The 20,819-nt window shown below is 41.8% G+C and overlaps 1 protein-coding gene across 9 annotated transcripts in view; it reads right to left on the reverse strand.

The window, feature by feature from the left end:
• Positions 1–136: 136 nt before the first annotated feature.
• Positions 137–20,819, reverse strand: part of SPECC1 (sperm antigen with calponin homology and coiled-coil domains 1) — a 97,389-nt gene continuing 76,706 nt past the window's right edge. For all 9 annotated transcript variants that reach the window (XM_083806425.1, XM_083806427.1, XM_083806419.1 and 6 more), the window contains 3 exons: positions 7,310–7,426; positions 5,975–6,034; positions 137–5,175 (listed from right to left, as the gene is read on the reverse strand). In XM_083806425.1, the coding sequence (XP_083662551.1) occupies positions 5,086–5,175; positions 5,975–6,034; positions 7,310–7,426 (267 nt within the window). In that variant the 3' untranslated portion in view covers positions 137–5,085. The remainder of the gene's footprint in view (positions 5,176–5,974; positions 6,035–7,309; positions 7,427–20,819) is intronic.

Consider the following 20,819-nt stretch of genomic DNA (forward strand, 5'->3'; position numbering starts at 1 on the left):
AATTTTCTCTGCTGCAAGTGTAGGAGAAACAATGAACCACGAGGACCTTTTAAAACCTCTCCTGGGAGTCCTGCTTCCCAGCAGTCTGCAGAAGAATCAGCTTTGCATGTAGATATTTGAACCATTACGGCAAACATCAGAAACAGAAAAAGATTTATTAGAAATATTACACAGATTTTTGCATCATACATTTTAATAATGTTAATCTTTAAATATTAGCATGTCCAAATTTGGCAATGCCTAGTATATACATTCTAATGTGCTCTTTGTATAAATTAGATTACGATGTAACATCTGTATCCAATAGAGAAAGCTAAAAGAACTTGACAGTTTAGAGATGGTTATCCTATATGACAAACTGGAGCCTGGACCAATAATCAATAAAAACATTGTGTCCAGCCCTGCCCAACGGAACTTGGCACACGTGCAAGTTAAAAATGTAGAGACCGTCAGTTGTGAAAAATGTTAACCCTGGTTAAGTTATAAGCTTGATTCTACACCACATCGGTGGGTGAGTCTAAATGGCACTGGAGTTGATAAAAAACATCTAGTCTAGCATAGTAGAAGTTATTGCTGGGTTTAAAAATATGTCTTAATGCTCAGTGCCCTGAGTCTTTTTAGGCAAAAGCCCTCTTCTGACAGGAAAATGCATAATCTCATCCCATACAGACTCTGCATCTGATCAGATACCCAAGGCACAGCTTTGCAAACAGCTGGCCCCGTCAGATACTTCCTGCTGGAAGACCTGGTACCCTAAGCAGAGAAAGATGAGGGAGGTACAAACAACCTACAACCGGATGAGCCAACGCTCTCATTTTCATTGCCAAGGAAGTGAGACAGAAAAGTCAGTGAAGCCAAAAGCGAGATTTTGAAGAGCTCCAGGTCAGGAATCACACGGGGCAGATGCAATCATTCTGCCAGCGTGCACCTATTTGGTTTGGACAGAAAACTTGCACATACTGTTTGCACATATAAAACAAGAACAATCACACAGAAAACCTGAAAAAAAAATTATGAAAACCTGCCAAAACTCAAGGAAGAGAATGTGCTTCATGGAGAAGAAACTGGAGAATCTGCATAAGTCAAAAATCAGTCTGCTTCGTACGGCTGCCTTGCTGCAGCACAGGAAAAACAGGGAAGTCTTTGGCTCCTGTGCATTTTCTTGAATATCACAGGCACAGGAGGGCAAACCTGGTACAGGCAGCAAGCTGTGTGCTCTCTTCCCTCCTCATCTTCCAAGCTCCATCCCAGGCTGCACTCTTAGGAGAAACGCCACTCAAGATGACAATCAGCAAGGACTCTCAAGCTGAAAACCTACAGACATCCGCATCCTTTGCTGTCCACAAAGGCGCAGGCATATATTTCCCATATGTGCCCCCTCTCCTCACATACTGGACTTTCACTCCATTCAGTTTCACTGCGTACTTTCAGGAACAGCTCATCAGCCTTTCTAGAAAACCTTCTCAGAGAGCTGACTCTGGGCTCGCTTCTCAACTCCCCTGTACCTTCCCAAGCCATGAAATACTTCGCACCTTCCATGAACCACCAGAAATTCTGGGAGTCAGATCATACGTTTTTCATACTTCTGATTTCCTTCCCTCTCTAGCAGCTCTAGTACAACAGCTACACGATGCAATACCCCTCCCTGGAACTTCACTGAAATCCTCATCTTAAACATTCTTCTCACGTGCTCAACCCAAACCAGCTCCATGGTTTCTTGCAGTCTGATGGACTACCCAAGCACACACACACAGCTGTGTGCATTTTAGAGTTAGGGTATATTCAGGGAGCACCTGGTGAAGAGATTTAATCGGCCTGCATCAGGGAAAGATCCATTACTCCTAAAAGGCAAAGCCAGGCAAGCTGTAATACCACACATCATACTATCCACGTCATATCATCACGTATTCCAATCTAGCACATTTTCAGAGGATTCCTAAAACTTCTATGAAGATTATTCCTATACACTGTGGCTTATCTTAATTAACAAGCTCTTTAATATCAAAGTCAGCTAGAACTTTCATTTTGCAGTTCCAATTGGAGATGTCTAACAAGAGCCTGCAGACGCTTGGTATTTTCTGAAAACCAGGCTGGTCTGCAGCATCTTGGACAGGACAAATTCTTATTCAAATTTTTAGGCAGCAACAAAAACCAACACTTATTTCTGAAAATCTGGGTCTAGAAACGTAACTGTGCAAGATTCAAAGGGAAGGAGAAATATGCAATATAGTAACAGCTAAATGAACAAATAAACAGTCCTTCATCTCAAAAATAACCTGGAAGAGCTTCTCAATCTCAAATCATCAGCATTTCACAGTGAGATGCTTTGCAGTTTTGAACACTGGAAAGGAACACTAAGCAACTGGTAAAACAGAGTATCTTTGTTCCTGCTGACAGAGGACAACTTGTTCTAACTCCCAGGTAAGTAAGGTTATTTTTAAGAATATACCATTACAATTGGGTAGAATTAGTGTTTGGACTATTTGGGGGTATGAGAAAAGCTGCAAAGAGACGACAGGAACAGTGCTTTGCAAAATTGATTTAAAAAATCAAAAGCTGCTAGATCAAGTGGTGGAATGGTCTGTAAAGCTAAAATCAGTCTTGGAGAAACAGATGAGAATAGATGTCAGAGCAGTGCTCGAAGCAAATGCAACTGACATGTTAGATAAGGTATGTACACAGTGTACATCTGGACAGGCATCACGAACACAGGCGTTTCCAGCAACAAAGGGTTAAGGTTATATTACTTTTTTAGATCATGTGGAGCCCTCTGACTTTGAAATGTTTTCCAGACTCTGGGAATGAAAACAGTTTTTCTCATCTCTCCAAGTGTCCAATCCAAAGCCCACTGAGGAATATGGAATTTTCTGTGTTGACTTCACCACGCTTTGAACTAGAGCCCGTTGGAGAGTTAGGATCTCTGCCAACGGATACCTCAAGGGAACAGAGCCTGCTGCATCCACAAGGCGAAGGAGCAGTGCAGTGTGGCTCCCTTCCTAAATGTACTCTGCTTAGCAACTATTTTTCTCTTCCCTCTTATCACATAATGGGAAACTTATACTTGAGAACACTTAGAGCAACACATCCTATGTTCTCTAGGGATGCCAGAGTGTACACCAAAAATTACTGGGGACTTAATTTAATCTAGAAAGCACTCTCTTGCAAGGAAATAACTCTGGCCAGCATTTACAACTATTTTCTCAAAGTATAGGATGACACCAAAGAGTGCAAGAGCACTGTAAGTGCATGCCACTTTTTATCACATGGACTCTGAAAAGATTGGAATCAGACCTTCCTGGGGTGGTGGATTAGAATAAATGTCAGACTCAGGAGCAAGTGATGCTTTTCTCCTTCTGCGAAACAGGCATACGTTGTATTCCTCCAGCTTCCTTCCTGTTCAAGGCACTCACTGACCTTGGCTGCTGTCATCTATCCCCTAGTTCTCTGTTTTGCTGTGAGAAAACCAAAGTTCGAAATAGGTTGTTTACTAATTAAATGGTATAGAAGAAAAAAACCCAAACAATATCCCCCCACCAAAGTACTATGGGGAAGCCAGAGGCTGAGATCAGCCACCTGCAAAACCCCAGAAAACCTGAAACAAGTTTCCTCTGTGAAATCACCTGTTTCTATTTCATGAGCTTTCTGTTCAGGTGCTAAGAGCAGTAAGCACATGCTATTATTTTCTTCTTCAAGATCCCTAGCTGCCTATGATTAACTTCGATGATGCATTCGGTCAGGGTCCCAGGGTTAAACAACCTAACTAAACAACTCCTTTCTTCTACCCGCATAATCTAAAGCAGCTAGGCAGCCTTCTATAAGCTCCTGTACAGCATCCTCTCTAAGACCTGCTCCTAGAACAAATTAAGCAGCCTGCTCGATCCTGCTCCCGCTGGAGACAGACAGAACATTTAACTTCATGGGGTGAAATAAGAGAAATGGTCTAATGTAAATTAAACAGTATCTTTCAGACATTTTACTAACAGTATTATTGAGCTGAAAAGCTATTCTCTGGCGCCTTGGAGATTTCTGTGATGCAGAGAGGGGAACACAGTACTACGTGGCAGCTTGCAGAGTGAAGCTTCAGCTGTCATTGTTACCAATATAGTACTGTGTTCCTTTACAGGGTAACGCCACTTCTAAGCATTTAAGAGTTTAACACAGGAGAGAAGTTACTCCACAAAATATGAACTACTGAGATGTCACTGTATTGCTCAGAGAGGCACCACCTGATTACTGGCACCTTGTAGAACTAAAGCTAGTAACTTACATTTGCAATATTCCTATGGTAAGTGTCTGTACAGCCAGCTGGGTAATAAGGCTCTGGCTTCCTTTAACAGTGAAGCTATAGTAATGAAACTGCAGTAATAATATTATTTTTCTCTGAGATTACTTCAGTTTGATCTGAAATGGAGTCCCAGAACCTAACTTGTTCTTCTAGAGTTCTCTCACTAACTGGTGGTTGAGCACAGCGTGGTTTCCAAGTTACAAATGACTGTGGTATTATCCTGCTGGATAAGCTACAGCAAGCAACCTAGCAGACTTGCTCGGTCAGACGTGTGAGAATAACTCGGGTTAAGGTTTTACACACACAGGTTTGTCACAATGTCTTATAAAATATATGGAGGGAAAAAAAAACGTATTTGGGATGAGTTAAACATATTTTGGCAAGAAGAGCAGTTTTGCGAGCTTTTGTATTAACTTCCCAGCTTTCCTTGAGTGCCAGCATAGTCCACATTGACTTAAAACTTCATTTCGTGGCAGGTCTCCTGTTGGTAGAGCCTGGTTTGAGGCAAACATTGTTTAGCACAAGGAATCTTCTTCAGAAATAACCCAGGCCTCTTTGAAAACATCTTGCAATTTTCATGTGGGAATAAAATCGCAGATGAATTTGGTTTGTATAGATGGACAATGGTTATTTATTTGGTTGTAGTCCCAGATGTAATCAAAATTATGAAAAAGCTTTCTTTCAAACTAAGAGCTTAGGTTGGTTGTGGAAGAGGAGCAAGGGGATTTTTAAAGTGATCGAGTGCATCTGTGGCATTCTTTGTTCTCTTCCCCACTTCTGTCCACCTCTTGCTCTGTGTCTCAGGTCTCAAAGTACTTGTAAATCTGGGCGACGTACTGCATCACGCTCTGCCAGTCTGGCCGGTCTGTGTACATCATCTCACTGAGTTCCTGCATAGGACAAATTGTCGAGATTTAGTCAGGCACCACCTCTGGGGACATCACTTGGTCCTCTGAGCAGCTGTGGCTATTGAACACCGTTACTTCCATACCAGAGCATCTTAAAGCCACATACAATATAGAGGCCCACGGGAGAAATCTACTGGCCTACTGCAACTGTAAAACTCATGCCAAAGAACAAACACTAGTTAAACGGCCATATGTAGTGTACATCCTGAAACGACCTCTTCCATCTGTAATCAAAGATTAATTCTCTATGTAATTTCATTTTATTTAAATTACTGCTCCTTTGCATGTCTTTGGTTCTGTAATTTAGCTCATGAACCCCATAATATTTCCTCTTTCATATTAATCTTATATTTCTTGCCATCATATTGTCGATTTTAGCAAATGCTTTTTAAACAGTTTAACAAGAAAATTATCCTTCTGTTTCTTAAAACACTAAAACAAAAGGAAAAAAAAATGATCTAACAGGCAGATAGAGGGCTCTGCCCATGAAAATAGGAGTCATCTTCTAGAATAAGCTTCCGAGGGGAAGACATAATCGATACTGTCATTTCAATACCAGATGATCTCCAGAAGGTACTTCAAATTATATCAGTTTTATGATTCTACAGATTTAGTCTGCTGGAAGTTCTCAGAACAGTGTGAACTTTCAGAGATGATGGTGCAGCTTTCCCTAGGACCACATGAACATTTCAGTGCAAGTTGACTGACTGGCCACATGACGACAAAGGTTTTGGAATGGTGCAGGCAGCAATTCCTCTGTTGTTTAACATAGGTTACTCACCAGGCTGGGTTTGATGCCTACACTTTCAGCAGCTTGAAATGCTAACAGCAGATTCCTCTTCTGCAAAAATAAAGCAAAGGTTCAAAAAGATTATCAAAGTATGATTCCTGAATCCTACCTTGCATCTGGCTAATCAAGGAGTTTAAATGAGCAGGTATATTTCAAAACTGAAAAACATTAGATTCGATATTTTCACATAGACAAACAGCTAGATCTAGGTCCCAGGTTAAGAAAAGCTAGGAACATGAGGTGCAAAAAATCTCCTTTCCAACTAAAGCTCAGGGTTCTAAGTGTGTTTTGTCAAAGTTTGCAAAGACTTTTCAGAGTGGTTTCCTTAAGAAGCTGCCAAACTCAAATAATTTTTCAGTGACTATGGCATTCCCCCACTTTTTTTTTTTTTGTATTAGTGAGGTACACTTACAAAGAACCCCTTTGTCTTCGAACAGCTCATCTACTTTTGCCTAAGCTACAGTCCTGCTTTTCACAAATAGGTTCTTGTGAAACTAAATAAACAGGGCAAAAACCCACGACCACTCTGAGCTTTATTATGAGTGAGAGGTGCTAACATATGAGGCATTCCTATACACAGCATAACCATACACAGCATAATTGATATTGTAATAGATACTAGCTGTCTGAAGTAAATCCAGTAAATAGTTTTCGCCTGTTTGTGAGGGCTTCGTAACCTACCTGGAATGTACTGACATGGTTTGACTCTGCTGTCCAAGTAGTTCAATAAATGACCTGTCTACCCAGTGATCCAGCACTTGAATTTGTGCTGCCTAACTCAAAGAGAGATGCAAGGCAGATCTAGCAATCATAACAAAATGAAACTTATTAAGTTTGATTGGTAAGCCTTTGATTGTCATCCGTTGAAAGTGAAACTGACTGAAGAACCTGCAGCATCAATATAGACAGTGAGCCAAGTCTTCCACTACTTTTCTGCCTGTGGTATTTGTTAAAGAGGAAATGAAGCCACCCCCAGAAAGCCGTGTTCTTAGGACAGCAGGAGCAGCAGGAAATGTCTGATGCAGCCTTTCAAAAGGGATGCTGTCTTCATATTAATATGCAGCAGTCACTAGACTCAGACTCTTCATTCAGTAGTCCCTGAATTTCTCCCTAGAAGCTCACTGTTGGTTTCCTTCCCTTTTAATCCAGTCTGCTTGCTGAGTTCTTAAAAGGCACTCGCCTCTTACTGTTATTTCCACCTTTTTATTCTGAATGAATCAATACCAAGATCTTACAGCACTGCATCTTTACCACATGCCCATCAAAACAGATAACATTCACTGTGAATTCTGCAGATTGTTTAGGGACAGGTACAACAAAACTTACTTTATCCTGGCTGTTGAGCTCCTGGTAAGGAATATGTGCAGGCAAATATGTGTGCAGCAGAGCACAGAAGGCAAGCCCATCACTCCAGCTGCTGCTGAAGTTGGTAATATCAATATTCTGAAAGAGGAAAAACAAACCAGTCCTGAATAGTGCTACATGAAAAAAAAAAAAAAAAGCAAACAACAGTTTTTATGCAATCATGGAATTAAAACTCACGAGTATTAAAGGAACATAGGTTTACATTTTCCATTCTCCCCTTCTTTTTCATGGCAAGTAAAAAGACACCAAGTAGTATGGAAAGTTTCAAAATCCTGGACAAGGGTTTATTAAGAAGTTAAATGTTTTTCACACTAGGCCCCAAATGGGGAGATGCTCTCCAATGCTTTCTAGATGGTGAGAAACACCATGTGCAGCACATGCTGCAGCTGCAGTTTTCCCTTGCTAGCAAGACAAAGGATTTTATCTGCTCCCTTTCAATCACAGCACAGCATAAATATGATTCCTCCAACACTTAAAACAAAGTAATTGATACTTAAAAATGGTATTTCCTAATCAATTCCATGCTGCCTTGTCTTAGCATGTCTGTGGGATGGACTTGCAGAACCATGTGGTAGTGTAATCTGTTTCAAGCACCATCCAGACATGGTCCTGAGCAACCTGCTTGAGCACATGGATAGGTCCAGATGACCTCCAGAGGTCCTTTCCAACTTTAACCATTCTGTGATCCTGTGTATTTGACCAGTGTTACCTTTCTGATATTAAACAGCAGATTATGTGCTTTAACGAGAATGTGTAATCAACATTTATGACCCGATCCAGCCCCTTATCAAAAGCCAAATTGAACCAGTAAAAACCTAGTACTCAAGACCTAAATAATGCACTTATTTGGATGATAGGGAGGCTTAAACTTGGCAACACCAACAGCTGAACGGGCAGCTTTCCAAGAGCTGGGCATACGTGCCCAATCTGCACAGTCACTTGCATGAATGCATGTTTGCATTCTCCTGTTCCTCATCAATGCAGCAGCTTTCATCTGCACATCACAGAGAACCTAGCAAAAGGCAGATAAAGAACGGGAAGTTTGAGATACAGAATTTAATCATCTACCCAAATTCACAAAATAAGCCCTAAATAGTTGAAGAGAGAACAGAAGTTTCCTGATGCTCACTCTCCATAGCCAATGACAAAAAAGAGGTGGCAGTGTTTCTGGTAAAACCCTTACAGAACAGAAACAAACAGAAACCTTTAAGCATTACCTACACACATTTCCTAATGACAACAATTCTGAGTTTGCTGTGGAACCAAAGATTTAGTGGGCATGGATGTATTAATGAGCACTCGCTGAAACCCCAGAGTGAAGCCAGAAAAATCCAACTAGTCAGGAGCAACACTCCCACCTCTGCCAGCTCCAAGAGAAGCGCAGTGAAGAGAAAACATTTTGGAAGAAATAATCTAATATGGTTGCAAGTTTAAATGGTCAAAACCATCTTCCCTTGTCGCCAGATGGTGGGATTTTTCTTTGCTAGTCACATAACTCACTGCAAGTGTGCATGCAGGTGTACAGAGAAAACCCACTTTTCCTACTCAAGACAACCAAAGGATTTTAAAATTATTTACTGGCTAGAGTGAAGTTCAGAACATGATATGGTCAGCAGGTGGATTAGAGTGATTACAGGAACAGAAAGGGATGTTTTAAAGTCAGCCAATCTAAAAAGACCACTTTAAAACACAAAGATCATGTGGATACAGACTGCAGCCAGGGCTCTCCGCAGGGATGCTCTGTGAGGCAGAGCTGTGGTTCGGCATGCACTTGGGGCCCCGCTCTGGTTCTGTGAAAGAGAGGTGCCCCTTCTAACTTCCCTGCACACACGGACATAGCCATGCCAGCACGCTCAGGAATCCTGGTGGCTAAGCTTTGGTGCTCTAGTTCCAAATTACCAGCTAAAAACAAAACACCAAACTAAGGGATAGTGGCTGGAAACACAGCTCCAAACATTTGCTGCCGAGCACAGATGGCTCCAGGACACGACAGTGCCGCGCCGTCCCTCACGCCGTGGCAGGCATGGAGCTACCCTCACACCACTTGTTAGCTGTACCTTCAGGGTGCTGCGTTTCAGCTCTCACTCTGCCGCTTAACCTTCTTTATTTAGCTATTTTCGAGTTTCTTTCAAGATTCCCCAAAAGCTTTTGCTGCATCTCATACCAAGTCTCATGCAGGCGCGCTAAAAGCCAGGCAGGAAGTATTTCAGCACGTGCTCTTCACTTATGCCTCATTGACTGGTCGTCCAATGTGGACTTTGTCCAGCCAGACAGGATTTCAGATTAGTAATAAACGTCTACAGTAAAATAGGACTCAAACTGAAAGAGTACAGAATATTTCAGGGTAAAATATTCTGGCTGGAATAAATTGACAAATGTAACAAGCTTAGAAAGCAGGCCACGTGCAGGGGTCATTGCTGCGCTGTGCTAGCACCACGCTGTATTTTAGGCTGTAAACATCTGTCAGTGGAGATAAAAGTACTTGAATACCATCACAAGAAAAAACTTCTTTACTCTCAAAACTGTCTTGGCCTGAGCCATAAATTTGCACCAGGAAGCCAAGCTTCAGATAAAAAAAGTGACTTACTGTTTATCAATCTTCAGCTAGTGAGAAAGGATTGACAGGCTCATTACCGAAGTGTTGAATTTACTGAGGGCAATAAATTTTAACACCAAATAGCCTATCAGCAAATACCAATATTCTGATTTTATATCGTATAATAAAAATGAAAATGGAGGGGTTTTAACTCGCTCTGCCAAAGGCCATAGAGGCAGGAACAAACAAAGCCTTAGTTAAGCAGCACGACTAAATAAAAAGATGTCAAGTTTGTGTGGGAACGTTATATCCCATCCTCATTTTTGTGACGCTGTTATGAGACACGGCATACAAAACTGCTCCTTCCTACAGTACTTCACCAGCCCACTGTCAGCGTGATAATTTTACACATCTTTGTGGTCTTAACTATACCTAAAACCCTTCTCCTCTTCCCATGTAACAATACCTAGAGAAGTGCTATAATCAGCAGTAAAATGAGAACAAGGTCCAAAAATCCTCATGTCTCCAACAGCACTGTCCAGCCAGTTATCTTCAGTAATTCTTGGATCCCTGTCTTACAAACAAGCGAGAGTACAAAGATCGGGTTCTGCTGACAACATTTAAACCACAGATGAAATCTACAGCAAAGTGGCATGCCATCAACAGCAGGGAAAACGAACACAAATCTGAATTTTTGTCCTAAATGAAAACCCAAAATAAATGTAAATGCAGAGTCAAAATGAGTATCTGAAGGTTCAGCTCAGCTGTTCAGTTAATGATACAACATACACTTAGGCATAACCAAAAGCACCTAGTTGCCATTCTCACATCCAAAAAGCATCAGGGAGTTGTGTTTTTCCCCCTGTACAAATGCATTTCCATTTCATACAAGCCCCTCTGGCATTCCACCTTTGATTCTGTGTTAACTCCCTTTCATTTTGGGATATAAGGATGTGGCATATGAAAAGTGATCTTCAGTGTTTGCCTACACTGAAGCTTTACTTGCAATACCTCCCCACCACGCCACACCGAGAGGCATTAACTCAAACGAGAGGCACTCTGATTTCTCAGAAGATCACTGGCTCCACTGAAGCCATTAAAGAAAGGAAAACAATTTAGGGAATGAACACCTTGGAAACTATTCACTGCTCTTGATTATTTTGGCAGCGGAACCCATCCCAGCGTTTCTGCCGCACCTCTCTACTCCTCAGCACACAACCCATGGATATGCAGGAGCTGTTTGTGTACGTGGTGGTTGTTAATGCACACTTCCAAACTGCAGGATGGAGAGCTTGGTGATTTCCTTCTCTCTCACTGTGAAACCCTACAGCAGAAATCCTACCCCAAGCTCTGAAAAAAATGCACGTGGCTTCTCATGGCAGACCTAAAAGCTAAACCATGTAGGATGGCACACTTTAGGAAGAAGATGCACCATCACAGCGTGCACAGAATGAATGTAGGAAGAAACAGGAAAATGGAACGGGTGCTGCAGTCTGAGTTATGGTGCTCAGAAGTCAGGATGAAAAATCTGCCACCTTATGGTCACATAATATCTGGTGTCACTAGTGTCCCAATCCTTAGCATGCCATCAGTGGCTTCACACTGCTAAAGGCATTTACACCAGAGATCAACTCCTGACCCATGGGCCAAGGGTGCTGAGCAGCTCAGGTCTGCACCGCTCAGGGTTACCAGCATCCTCTGGAGCAGACACGCCATATCCATATAGCGCAGCACCTGACCTGGGTCTTCTGCAGTGCTCCTAAGAAAGTCATTTCTTGGGTGTTGAAAACCTGGGAGGAATATGAAAGTCTCACTGCAGGCCACAAGAGGTGTGGTTTTCATAGAAAGATGACATAAGAATCTTTGCGTGCCCTGTGGAGTTACGTGGAAAGATTTGAGAGTACAAAGTTTCAGCTGTCTGAAAGTACCGGAGTACTCAGTATGGTTCATTTCTATGCACATTAAAGTATCTGACATTAAGCAAAGTTAAAAAAAAATAATAACCATTGTTATTTAGAGAGTAAATACATTATCTATAACATTAGTGACAGGCCAAGTCTAAAAGGACACCGAACACCTGCAAGCCATTAACCTCAGCCCCCTGCGCCAGGAACAGGACCTTTGCTTGCAGATAACAGCACTGAGAGCACCGCGGTGAAGGCCCACAGGGAAATCCGTGTGATCTGTTCTCACTAAAAACAACTTCTTGTTTATCCGAGGAAAAAACAACCACCCCATTAGATTTCACTAGATCTTTGACTCTGAGCCTTCAGCACAAAGCAACAATGACATCACGGGCTCTTCATTAAAACACTGACCCCAGATATTCCCGCTCGGCAGACGTTCCTGCGCCTGCAGCAGTGGCTCTCTGAGTTGTAATTTTCCCTGTAAGACCCAGAATTATAAATTATAGACGTGAGTCAGCTCGAAGGCAGGCTGGAAGGATCTCTGTGGAAGAAAGCCTGCAGTAACTACACCCTTAGCATCATTCTCCCCCTCCCTCCCCAGCACACAGCGTGCCTCTCGGAGTCACTGCTACAGGGCAGCACACTGGGAACATGCTGGAGTGGCTCATCGTTGAGTTTCAGCCCATAGAGAATAGGAACTTTAACAGCAAAGAGAGAACTAGTTAAAATAAATATACAGAATAATAGAATAAGCAGAATATACAGAATAAGGAAAACCAAAGGGAATTGCCTTGTTTATAAGAGCAGCTCCCCCTTAACCAGCTCAGCTTCGTTTTTAAGCTTTAAGACCCACATGTTCTCACAGAGCAGAAGCCTCACAGTTCAGCGATTTTTAGTGGTTATATTTAGACACAGGTGCCTGGACAGGAACCTCTTTCATGAGCTACATCTCTGCAAAGCCGAACGCTGACCTTTCTAGCGTAAAATCTGATCGAGGTACCTTGAAAGGCAACTCCCCAGGAGTACCTCCACCCATCCATCTTCAACAATAGCTGCAACAAACTGCTAATCTCATTTGGATTCATCACACCCTAATTGGTGGGGGACGTGTTGGTGGGCTACAGCCAGAGAGGTTCTAGCAGAGGAAGCATGTAAACTGCGAGCTCTGGTTGGGCAAGCTGTAAAACCTTCCTAGGAAGAAATACAAGAGAAGAAGGGCTCCTGATAACACGACCTAACCTGAGCAAACAAAACACTCCAGTTCATCTGAAATGCTCCGCCGAAGATATGAAACATTTAGGCAATCTCCTGGAAATGTGGGTGAATTAGAAGTGTGGTTGGGTCCAGTTAACATGGATGAAAGGCATGAATGCCTAAAATTAAAGACTGCCTGGATTCTTGTGTAATTACAGGGTGCACCCAGATGACTTGGACAACTGCACTCAGCTATTTTCAGTGGGTAGCGGCAAGTCTAAAGCGATTTGCATATCACATTTAGTCAATCTATTATCATGAAACTTTCTGAATTCCCTTACAAACCTTTTTCTCTGAAATGGCAGACAAAATAAACTAATGTCTCTTGATTTAAAAAAAAATAAATCCAGCATAATTTGTGGAACAGCAATACTGTTTATTGTATAGAGATTAAGTGGCTAGCCAAGATTTGGAAGGAAGCCAAATGACCTTCTATCCTCCAGGCTATATTAATATCCCGAGTTCAAAAGGTTCAGGCAGCCGCAGTCTCCATAATGATTTTTTTTAACCTCTCTTTGAAACTTTGTGCTTCTATCCCCACCATCCATGTTTCTAACACTTCTACCAGACAGTGCCATGCATCTTATTGATTATACATAGATGAAACAACGTAGCTCCAGATAACATAAAATGCCATGTGAAAATGCTGTTAAATTGCATAACCACAGCACAATGAAATAAGGAAGTAGAGTCAGCTTTTTAAAGGTTATCCCATCTAGTACCTTCCTTTTTATAAAGAAACCCCATTTCCTGCCACATTCCTAGGCACTCCTCATTCCTTTCTTCACCGCTGGTTGTTGCTGGGTGTTGCTTCAGCTTTACTGCTTATCATTTGCTTTAGCAAGTGTGAATTAATGACCCTTTTTAGCATAGCCAAGGCTAAGATGAAACTGAGTTCATGACATTTCTTTTTTTTTTTTTTTTTTGGCAGAAGCATCACTTGACTGGAACAGTCACAGGGAGCAGGGATATTTAAAGAGGACATTTAACAAGCTTATTGTCGTGCACTCCACACAGAGTTTTCAGCTCCCAACTATTTCAGTTTCTCAAAAGCCAGAGTTCTGAGAAGATACCGGAAAGTCAGGTGTGTCCCATGTTCTTCATTGCCTTTCCTCGTTTGGTCAGACTGGCAAGAACAGGTAACATGATGCTCTCTAAAGCTCTGCACTCAAAACAACCTAATCTGACATGAGTTGTCTTAGAAACATCATTCAGAGTAGACTGTAAAGCGTATTATAAAATAATCCGCATGCTCTTCAAGCTCAGCTCTTCCTTCCTGAGGTACTGAGGAGGTCCATGACCTCTACAAGGCACCTTGGTTCCGTCATTTTGATTACAAGAGATGTGGTGCTGCTATAACTAAAATTGTCGTAAGAATAAAAAAAAGGAAGTGGTACCGAACGGGAGATACTCATGGTAATATGTGATAATGTAATTATGTGACCTCCCATTTCCTTTGCTTGCAAGGCAAAATACAGTTGCTACTGACATGGAAATCATCACTGTAACTATACATACAAGTAACCGCCTTAATAAGCCAAACAGCATCTGTTCATGGCCAGCAGGTCTGTTGCTCCCAGCACTGTGTGGACGGGTAAATATTTCACCATACTTTGTCCACATTCTTTTTTTTTTTTGATTGGAATATACATAAAGACCAACTTTTAAAAACGAAAACAAATTCTGATAAACCAGGGAAAAGCTTGAGGGACGGTGCTGGCACGGTGCTCACAACACACACAATGCATGTGAACTTTTCCTAGCAAACAGCACAAGCTCTTTTGAATACTAATTACCCTATGAAAACATTCTCATTACTAAAAGTCACCTACTTCAAAGATCTCTCTAGCAGCTAGTGAAGTAGCACGTTTTTGTACATATTTCTCATTTTGGGCCTTAATTATCACTTTGCACCCCAGCTTCTGAGGAGGGGGGCAGAGGGAAAGAGAGGCTAATGCTGAGCTCACAGTGAGCTAGCTTTCTGCTATACAAACATACAGGACCAAATGAGAGCTGGCATAAGCAAAACCTATTTTATAAACATCTCTGGGCCATTTCAGGGGTGAAGCAATGGTTACAAGAGATATATGTCAAGTGTGGGTGGTACTTTTGTAACTGACACTACCGTCCCACTCAGTGAGTTGGACAAAATGCGTTTGTTATGTCTGGAGAGGCAGAGGTGGGTGCCACAGCGAGGCCAGGAACTAGCTGGTGCTCCTCGTGTCACAATCCCATCAAATCGTTGATGACTTCTTATTTTTGCAAGAGGGAAGATGCAGCAGCACAGCTCCGAGGACCACACAGATATCCTGGGGAAGAAGGGAGGGAGCAGAGGAAGGTACTAGCTCTCCTCTGTGTCCAAGACAGCAGCTTAGTTACTTCCTGCCTGGAGCCCTGGCACAGAATCTCTAATGACCACAGTGAGGGCTCCCACAGTTATTTCTAATTATCTGCGGGGATAGCTCAGAGCTTAGCCACGTCCTGGAATTCCTGGGAAGAGGGGTAAGCTGCAGAGGAAGGCAGGCTCACGGCAAAGGATGGGGACAACTGAGGGAGAGGTCTCAACGGTAAAGAATACTCACGGAAGAGGCAGCAGGGCTCAGCGCTCTCCCAGTTAAATTCATAGTTTGGAGCTGTTCCAGCTGGTGGCCAATCAATTCAGTGTTTTCCCCGATTGTCATTGCATCCAGGCAACACGAGGAAAGCGTCTTGGACTTTGGGATGGATAGAATGTAAATGCTATTTTTAAAATTACCCAGCAGGATAGAAAGTTACGCATGAGAGAGCTGCATGGGCATTTAATTTATCCCTCCAATCAAAAGACTTGTATTTGTTTACAGGATAAAGCCCCTTGTGTGAAAAAGGTAGAATTTGCCTCAAGTTAGTTGGCTACACTGAAGAAGCACGTTTATGAATTGGCATCTCTGTGAAGGAGACCTGCACATTAGTAATTAAACTGATTACTCCCAACATGCCATGATTTAGCTGCTACATTTATTTTCCAGACCCAACCCTGGCTTCAGCTGGGACATAGAGAAACTGCGTGTACCCACTGGACTGTAAGAGTTTTTATTTAGAAGAAGAAAAAAAATGATTCTGGAAAAGAATTGGGAATATCTTGAAATTTCAAACTTGTATTTTCAGTAATAAAAATCCTCAGGACTACCCTTTTATCAGGGTATCTTTCCAAATCTTACTGAAACTCATCATCATCCATTGAGATAAGATGATCTATATTTAACAGCCAAGGAAATCAATGCAATGGCATTATGCAAAACAGCCAAGGTCACAGAGGTGGTCCAAAAGAGACTTGAGAGCAAAATTCCTGATCACCCTAATGTCAACTTTTATTTAAACACAGGGTAGCCCCTCCTATCTCAATGGCTTTTACCAAGACTCCCTCTGATCACTGCATAGATAGGAAAAGTCTCTTTGAAGTGAACTAAAATGTTTCCTGCAAAAATCAGAGAAACTCAAAGAGACCGAAATTTTACCCAGTTCTCAGAAATACACCGAATACAAAAATAACTTCCTGGTAAAACCCCATTGCATGTATGTTCCACTTCTAAATGTCAAAATGCTTTAAGCAATGTGGGTGCAATGCTATTTACAAGCGTACGCACGCTCTCCTAGAGAGCAGATATGCTGGTCTATGGTACTTTAGAAAATGTCACCGTCCACCAGAGAAGAATTTTGAAGCGTTAATGGCATTTGTAAATATTAAGACAGCCAGCTTCTTTCTGTTTACTCAGCAGGCTCTGGCCATTAGCTTCTAATCTCCAGCACACAGGTTGGTGTGGCAGAACGGAAATCTTCCCACTCCTCCCCAGAAGAGGACGACTCCTCCATGAACGCTGTTCAGAATGCGTAGATGGCTGCCGTTTACATCTGGAGGGGTTTTGTTCAGCGTTTTTCTTCAGCCATATCACACAAATTGGGAGTTATTTGTTTTACTGCTGATCATTAGCAGAGAAGATGATAGCACTATGGGAACCCAGCCTTTCCAGAGCACACAAACAGTGTGTAACAGCAGACGGATTTACCTCCTGTCCCTGTTGCAGAGAAAGACTTGGCTTGGAAAGGTGGCCAGATAACTTCCACGTCCACTCCTCTGTGTTAGTGCTGAATTATGGAATGCCACAGCTTACCCAGTTCTCATGACTAGTCAAATACTTGGATAGAAAGGTGGTAATGCTGCTATGAGAGAGAGAGGCTGATACAATTTGGGAACACACTGAAGCAGTTCTACGCTGCTTGTTGACACAAACACAAGAAGTAAGGTAGCAAAGGGTAAGAGAATCACTACTGTATCCACAGGCACATCTTTTGATTAAACAACTGGGTTCCTTCTGATCTCTTTAGGACAGCGCACAGCTGTACCAGGATTCTCAAGGCTTTAAAACTAAGCCCCATTATGTTAGTGTCAATGGAAACATCTGATTTGATTGTTTTACAAGCCAAGTCCCAGGAATTACATTCTGCCCAGGTTCCAAGGTTGAGAGGGTTGATTCTGGTTTTTGTTCCATTCGGTTCTTTGATTCTTTACTAGCACTGCCAGGCTGAGCACCAAACCTGAGGACAGCAGTAGCATTTGCAACAGTGTCTGTTCCCTTTCTACGGTCCAAGACAATGCAAAGCTAAAGTGAGGCAAAGTGCTCAGTCTAGACTTAAAAAAAAGATTGAGAAAGCAGTTGCTTAAGAAGATAGTCAGCTATGCACCCTAATGACGTACAAAGAAACGATGGACTTCTTGCTTCTAAATATAACGCTTGGTTTCCAGAATAAGGAAGAAACTGTCGAACACAGACATGTTAATGTACAACTGGCCATGATGGAGCTTTTGGATCTGTTATGAAGCAGGATCCAACAACATGCAGCCCCTGAACCTGCCTGCTTGCTGCACCAGCAGCCAAGGAACCGGCACCCAGGCTGGTGGGCCTAGCAGCAGAGTCCTCCCTGACGTGGGAACGTTGGCCCTATGGCCATGAGACCAAAGGGAACGTGGTAGATCCTCATCAGCCTATCTGCTTTTGTATGTCTTTGGGCAACACTTAATGTGTGCTGGATCTCATCCAGTCACCAAACCAATAAAAAAACATGGGAAGAAGCAGGGGATAATACCAGGGAGTAGGGCTCGAGAACAAAGACGATATGGCGGAAATACTATCCAGTGCACAACAGAAAAGAAATGCAAATTCCTGTGAGAAAAAGAAAGCCACAAATTCATAAACATAGAGCTAGTATTATTCCGAGTTTAAATTGAATACAAAAGGGTAAAAAGCTTTATATTATATCTGCTGCCAAGCCACTAGATTACTTGACAAACAACAAATACTGACACAGCCTTTATTTTTCTCCCTAAGCTTTTGCATCCTTGCTACAAGAAGAATGTAGTATCATGCAGATGCTGCCATTTCTACAAGGTCTGATATACCAGTTTTATGCTTCTAGTAGCACGAGCACTCAGAATTACACTTCACGACTTTCAGGTTATGTTTGGAAGTAATTTTTTTCCAATTTCTGTCTTCCAGGGCTGGAATCACCATAATAACAGGAATACTTCAGGGCAGATATTTTTCTTCTTTTTGAATAGTTAGCTGAGGCACTACATAGGAAAGGCACTTTTATTAATATATTCAGCAAAGACTAAGGCTCAAGTATTGCAGACAGCATCAGGATATTTCATCAGAGCCCTAAAACTATCGGTGTCTTAAGACAAGGAAGCATCAAAAAATTCACAACTTTCCAGACAAATATTCAGAATGACTGAGGGTACAGATTTTAGTACTTAACTAATCCACACTAAACAATATAATGTTGGAGATTATTGCCCTAAAAATAGTTCCTATGTACTCCTAAGAATACTTTCTAATACTGCACAGTGTTCCTGGGACCTGCTGCAGAGGTAAGTGACACTAAATAAAACAGGGAAACAAAATTCTCTTCTAGCTTTGCTCGTAGTTGCTAGAGTATTTTAATGCAGGATAATGAAAAGGAATTCTTGTCTCCAGGAGCTGCTTGATGATGTGAAAGCTAGGTAAAGATCATGCTACCTAGTACTTACTGCATGCTGCTGGGATTCCTGCAGATGGTGTGAAATCTGATCTGAGGTTAGTCCTGTGAAAACCAAGACCACCGATACCAATTTGTCGGCCACCTGCAGTCGGTGTCAGTGCTAATGGGGAGCACTGCCTCCATCCATGAGAAGATGGACTCAGACTGTCATAGTCGTAAAGCAATGGCTTGTATGCACGCGTAGGGAATATATGATACAAAAATCTTTGGAGGTATAGCTACTATTTCCCCCTTGTTAGTTCTACAGCATTTCTTATCTCCTCCTACTTTGCATTCCTTCCTCTAACAACCACACAAACAGATTCAGTATAAAAGATGGTGGTTCTTCAAGAAGTGGATCCCAAATGGGTCCTGTTAAACCAAGTGTAACTTGATAAAAGGAACAACCATGATGACACGTTGGAAAAAAGACTCAGTCTCAAATTCTCTTTTCCTCTGTGCCATAGGATGGATGTGTAGTAGTTGAAAAATTCCAAAGACAGTTCTTTTAAGCAAGCCATCTTCATTAACATGGTAGCAATTCCATCTCGTCTCTGAAGAGGGTATGTGGCAGAAATAATAATCCTAAATTTTAATGATCACAGGTTAAGTGCCTCTTGATGTTCCGTGTTTTCACAATACTTCTTGTGGATAGCAATAGACTTAATCTAGAGAGGTTTGGCCCCTTGACAAATGGTCTCCACAGAGAGCAAATAGAACCAGAGCACTTAAATAACACTAGTCACTAATGATATGATTATGGAAGGTGATAATGCAACAAGAATGACTCTCAGCAGCTTCCAGGAGTTATGACTCATGGGAACAGAGCCTATTAGAAAAGAGGCACCAAATTTCTACTTCACACTGTTGCTATGATGTATAATCTTTTTAAATAGATGAGAAAAAAACACAAGACAACAGAGAAAAAGCTATTTTAACATAAATAACTTACTCTCAGCAGGCTTTGTGGTTTAAAGGACTTGTGGTAATTGAGCTGCAGAGCCACAAAAGCAGTTCTCAAGTCTGGTCACCTCATCACCTTACATTATATACCATGATGTCAACAAATTCGGAGAGGCAGGAGGAACAGTCTATGCGTGTCTAGCAAAAGAGATGTGGCAGTGTACATTTCTCATAGGCAACCACACTTCAGATTGAGTTGGGTTTGTTTTGTTTGCTTGTTTGTTTGTCAAGCTGGAGATTTTCCTCAAGGAAGTGTTGCAAAAAGCCACTAAGCCCAAAGCCTTATTTCACGGCAATTCTTTTTGATGCTGTGATTTCTTTGCACTTCCCCTGAACAGTTATTCAAAATTGATGCCCAAAATGCCAGAAAATATTGATCTAGGCATTGAAACCTTACAACTGATATCATGTGCTAGAACATATCATAGTTTATGAAATCTCACTTCCATATTTTTTTCCTCTTAGTCATTAAACTGAACTTCAGTTTAACAGTAAGAGCTTTACCTCCATTCTCGTACTTCTTTCTCCGTTTTCTAAAATATTACTTTCTCCTTAGTGTTCATAACCTTTTGATATCAAACCACTGTTTAAATAGGGATCTTAGAAATGACATAGCAGATTAGAGACACGTAGACGCTTTCATGTTTCCCCTCAGTTACTGTAAACTCATGCAATTTCTTTATTTAAAAAAACAAATCAAACCCTCCAGGCCAACATTCATTTATGTTGCACTTCTCTCAACTCCTTCCCATGTCCC

This window comes from Anser anser, assembly GCF_964211835.1.
Source record: "Anser anser genome assembly, chromosome: 20".
Lineage (NCBI taxonomy): Eukaryota > Metazoa > Chordata > Aves > Anseriformes > Anatidae > Anser > Anser anser.